General features: G+C 43.6%; 1 protein-coding gene across 1 annotated transcript; it reads left to right on the top strand.

Annotated features, from left to right (window-relative positions):
* Nucleotides 1-4,250: 4,250 nt before the first annotated feature.
* Nucleotides 4,251-4,739, top strand: LOC150096608 (uncharacterized). The gene has a single exon (XM_090408661.1). It carries the CDS (start codon nucleotides 4,251-4,253, stop codon nucleotides 4,737-4,739), a length of 489 nt encoding a protein of 162 aa, XP_090264787.1.
* The last annotated feature ends 886 nt before the right edge of the window (nucleotides 4,740-5,625 follow it).

Genomic DNA, 5,625 nt, shown 5'->3' with positions numbered 1-5,625 from the left:
ATTTCGTTTGGCAAAGAATATTCTACAAACTGATAGAGAGGACAGCCATGGGTTCTACATTGTCCCCCCCCCGGTCAACTTCTTTATGCAGACCTTGGAAGAAAAAGTCTTAAACGCTCTCCCACATAAACCCACTGTTTGGCTACACTACGTGGATGATTGTGTTCGCTATTTGGCCGCATGGCCTGGATACACTCCACAATTTCTCAACACACTTATACTATCAACATCCCAGGATCCAGTTTGCCTTGGAAAAGAAAACAACAACAGTCTATCTTTTCTAGACACTCTGATTACAGGCCAGCCTGAAGGATTTCTACCATTCTCCGTTCACAGAAAACATACACATACAGGTAAATATATTCACCAGCAATCACACGCCCCTCTTCCAACAATAAGTGATTAAAAATAGCCTGTGTAACAGGGCAAAATTAATCAGTTCAGATAACAATGCCTAACTACTGAACTTAATCATATCCTTAACACCTTCTTAACCAATGGCTACAAACCCCCAAAATATTAAAACCAGTTAATGACAACTACTTCTCCCCCTTCATAACAGAGATTACACTAAATTTATCATCATTCCTTATATTCGGGGTACATCTGAGAAAATAACAAAAATCCTAAGTATATATGACCTCACAACTAGTTAGAAACCATATAAGAAATTGGCATCTCTTATCTGCTCCACCAAAGACTAGCCACTTCCCCTAGACCTACCTGGAGTAGATCAGGTCCCTCGGGAGGACAGCCAATATCTGGATATCTTATAAGAAAAACGAATTCTTCTCAAACACCATGACAAGGAAACAAACACGCCATATTTAAATCAAATCTCTCCCTCCCCTTCAAAAAGATTAAACTGTGCTCTTGCAGTGGTAGTCTGTGGGGGCGTGTACTTGATCTACATGCTAACCAGAAAACCAGAAAAGACACACACACACACACACACACACACACACACACACACACACACACACACACACACACACACACACACACACACACACACACACACACACACACACACACACACACACACACACACACACACATCCTCATAAGTTTCCAAGCACATACATATAAACAGTTAAATCTACACCTGGTTCCCGACAGGTATTGAAACACACCACTGAACCACTGTCATTTATTATCTTTCTCAGATAAGCTCAGAAGAAGCTTCGAGGGAAGACAGCAGAACAGCAAAAAAAATTATCATAAATGAATATGCTCAATAATTTTTTTTTTTTTTTTAATCAGCTAACGCCTTTTTATTCCCGTATACGGGAGTAGGCGAGGCCATTTAGCCCTATCTAACTTTTGGAGACTGAGTGGGCAGTTCAATCTCCACTGGTACCAATCAGAGATAGATGGCCCAAGGCTATCACTAATTAAGCGGTACACAGTGAAGAGAGACGGCTCAAATGTGCCGCCATCTCGTGGTCCCTATCCCTAACACAATATATTTTTTAATGTCTGAAATAATGTGGGTTCTACGGTCGATTTTCTTGAGTTTACGGGACGAATAACCCGAGTTTCCGGGAGGAAAAACCCGCTTGCCCGTGCCAGAGATCGACTAACTCGGGAATCGGTCGAAGAAAGGCTTAGAAAATGTTCCTCCAGTCAGCGACTAGACTTGAACTTAAGTCTGACTTCAAACGACCAAGCGCAGAGGACGCAAGCGCCACTTCCACTGAGCTACACAGGCCTGCTCAATAATTTGTATACTGAATTTTTGTTGTGATAAAAAAAAAATGCAACAATAATGTTTTAATAGTATATACATAAATACGCAGCATACTAACAAATTTTGATTTTGAATTGAATTATTATTACTATCATTATTATTAAATTATATGTTGTAAAATATCTGTAATGAATACCGAATGTATAAAAAATATTGCCTTGCCATTCCCAAGCCTGGAGAAATGGGAAGGGTTAGCGAGCGGCCAACTACTCCTCCTGTAAAAAGCCTCTGGTTCCGAAACAAGTACTAGAGAAGCCTCGGATCTCGGATGCCTTTGCGAAAATGATTACTAATCGTTTTGAGACCTGGAAGATACGTAATTTGATGAAAGAAGCTGCTCTTTTTAATGTGACGAATGTCTTACGACAGTATAAAATTGGACTTTGTGCTGTACAAGATTCGTGTTGGCCGTGCCATGGCGCGACCCGTAATCAGGGATACACGCTGTTCTACAGTGGTGACGACAGAGGACGAAGAGTCCTCGGAACTGTGTTTTTAGTTAGTGATAAATTTGTGTGTAATATTTTAGATTTTAAACCTGTGAACAATCGGCTGGACACTATTAGAGTTAAGGGACGTTTTCAAAATGTGTCTATTGTGAACTGTGATGCGCCTACGGAAGAGAGCTCGGAGGAAGCGAAAGATTGTTTCCACGAAGTGCTTGAGCGCATTTGTGTTAATCTACCTTCTTATGGCGTCAAGTTAGTGGTGGGAGATTTCAATGAGAAGCTGGGGAGAGAGCGTGCGTGGCGCCCTTTCTTGGGAAGTGAGAGTCTACACGAGGAGTGCAACGATAATGGGACCCGACTTGCGAGTTTCGTCTCAGTCACGGGATGCTTTGTAAAGAGCACTATGTTCGCGCACAAAGACGTCCAGAAGCAGACCTGGATATCGCCGCATGGAAGAACAGCTAACCAAATAGATCATGTACTAGTGTATCGACGTCACCACAGCTCCATCTCGGATGTGAGGAATTTTAGAGGAACAGACGGAGATTGCGACCATTACCTGATAGCCTACGATTTCAGGCACAGAATTGCAGTAGTCCAGAAGCCTCTGCGTTCTACCACACGACCTGTATGGGATTTGGACAAGTTGAAAACAGCGGAATGCAGGCGGGCTTTCCAGTTAGAGCTGAAGAACCGCTTTGAGGAGCTACAGGAGGAGGAGGGTGATCCGGATAGGATGTGGGACACTGTCAAAAATACTGTCGCGTCTGCCACCTCGAGGACTGTGGGAAAGAGAAAGAGAAGAAGATAGACATGGTTTAATAGAGAGTGTGAAGAAGCTGTAACGAAACGAAAGGAAGCACTATTGAACTACTTAGTGGGCAGCAGGAAGAAGGCTGCATATGAGAGGGTGAGAAGAGTGGCGAATATATGTCTACGTAGGGAAAAGCGGAAATATCTTAATGAGATGGTGGCTAGCATAGAGAGTAATAGGATGGCGAATAATGGGCGGAAAATGTACCAGACGATTAAAGCCATGCGAAGTGCCCAGACACAAGCGGCAACTATATGATATGAGAATGGAAATCTTCTAACAAACTCAAAAGACGCTCTCGCTCAGTGGCGTAGATATTTTGAGAACTTCATGAACGTCAATGCTGGAACGTTAATACCGGAGAACCATATTCCTTATCAAACTGTTGAACCATATATTGAAGTGCGACGCATAGTGAGATTACTCGTGCTGTCCGCATGCTGCAAAATAACAAGGCTCCAGGAGTAGACTGCATTCCGGCGAAGCTTCTGAAGAATGGCGGGGATGTCCTGCTGGAGCAGCTGCAACGGCTCATCTTGCTGCTATGGTGGGAAGAACGTCTGCCGGACGAGTGGAAGGAGGCTCTGATCACCCCTGTATATAAGAAAGGAGATGTCTCAATACGGCAATTATAGGGCATCTCACTGCTGATGACTGTCTACCAGGTGCTGTCTAACATCATGCTAATGCGCCTCACACCATATGCAGAAGTGTGCCTTGGTGATTACCAGACGGGTTTTAAGAGGAACCGTTCTACAATAGACCAACTCTTCACGCTGTGCCAAGTTTTTGAAAAGTGCTAATATAACCGGGAAGTCCATAATATTTTCATAGAATTTTCTAAAGCCTCTGACTCAATTATACGCTCAAAAATGTGGCAGGTGTTAGAAGAGCTGGGAATTCCTCGAAAACTCCGAAAAATGGTGCAGGTGTGTGTGGCTGGTTCGAGAGCAAAAGTGAAAGCAGAAGGTGATGTGTCAGACCAGTTTCAAGTACAGTCCGGTGTGAAGCAAGGTGATGGGCTTTCTCCGATTCTCTTCAATCTAGTGTTGGAAAAAGTAATTAGAAACATACAGCAAATGGTGGGTGGAGTCGACGTGGGGGTGCAGGTTAGGATTCTTGGCTAGGCAGACGATCTGAATGTCATGGCGCACCAACGGGACGATGCAGTGACACTGGTTACTGCTATTGAGGAAGTTGCGGAGGACGTTGGCTTGAAGATAAACCCGAGAAGACGATGTACCTTTTCATGAGTCGCCATGCTGCTCATGATCTAGAGGGAGCTGCTCAGTTTGAGAGGGTGACAAAATTCAGGTACCTGGGGTCTATTGTAACGGAAGACAACAAAGTCGAAGCTGATGTCCAGAGTCGGGTGAATGCTGCGAATGTGGCCTACTACCAAGTGCGTCCCCTTTTCGCCTCGCGTTTACTGTCTTCGACTACAATGATGGGACTATACAAGACATTGATGAGACCTATTCTCCTCTATGGTGCCGAAGCGTGGACTCTCACGGTGAAGCAAGCCGACCACCTGAGAGTATTCGATAATAAGATGCTACGACGTATCTGTGTGGTGTCATGGCAGACGGAGTTTGGAGGCAGCGTTAGACGGAGTCTAACGCTGCCATACACGCTTTGTAACTCGGCAGACGTCTTTACGGAGCTGCGAGCCAGGCGTCTTCAGTGGCTGGGGCACCTGCACCTAATGGCCACGAAAGGACTGTGAAACAAGTTGGGGGGGAGGACACCGATCAGGGAGGCCGCCAGGGAGGCTGAGAAGGAGATGGGCGGATCAGGAGAAGGGGGATCTGCAGGCTGTCAGGCTAGAGACTGGAACGTGGCGGATAGTCTCAGAGGACCGTGCCCAGTGGTGTCACGTACTGCTTGAGGCCAAAAGTTCCCCAGGACTGACAGTGCCTAGATAAGTCAAGTAAGTCATATTGAAATAAAAATACAGATGACTAAAAAGAAAGAAAGAAATCCTTCTTATTGTTATTATTTTTCTTAATAATAATAATAATAATAATAATAATAATAATAATAATAATAATAATAATAATAATAATAATAATAATAAGGTAACGCCTTTTATTACTTGTATAGAGAGTAGGTGAGGCCTTTTAACCCTGTCTATCTTTTGGAGACTGCATGGGTAGTTCAGCCTTCACCGGTAGCCAATTAGAGATAGCTGGTCCATGTCTATCACTCATTATAGGTAGCCACCGATGAAGAGACCGGCAAATAAGTGCTGCCATTTCTTGGTACCTAACCCTAACAAAATATGTTACTGTCTGAAATAATGTTTTCTTCTTCTTCTTCTTCTTATTATTATATAAAGAGGGCGCCTTAGCAGCAAGCACGCAAGATATTGATGTAAAAACTGTAAGTATATGTTAAGTAATAAGAAGTTATATGTTTCCAATGTTCTAAGTATAAGGTAGTCAACTACGCGAGAGGAGAACAAAGGAAGTCGCCATTTTAGCGGTCACACTCCAGGATGCCTACTGTTTACAGTAGGCAGTAAACAGCTAATTGCTAAAACCAGAAATATGAAATGCTACAAATGCCTGGAAGACTTAACGGTAAAGAAAACCACATAACATGCAGGAACT

Source organism: Typopeltis vanoorti, chromosome 18 (assembly GCF_054136105.1).
Source record: "Typopeltis vanoorti isolate ZY-2024b chromosome 18, IOZ_Tvanoo_1.0, whole genome shotgun sequence".
In the NCBI taxonomy this organism is placed as follows: domain Eukaryota; kingdom Metazoa; phylum Arthropoda; class Arachnida; order Uropygi; family Thelyphonidae; genus Typopeltis; species Typopeltis vanoorti.
This window is presented reverse-complemented; position numbering and strand designations above follow the sequence as displayed.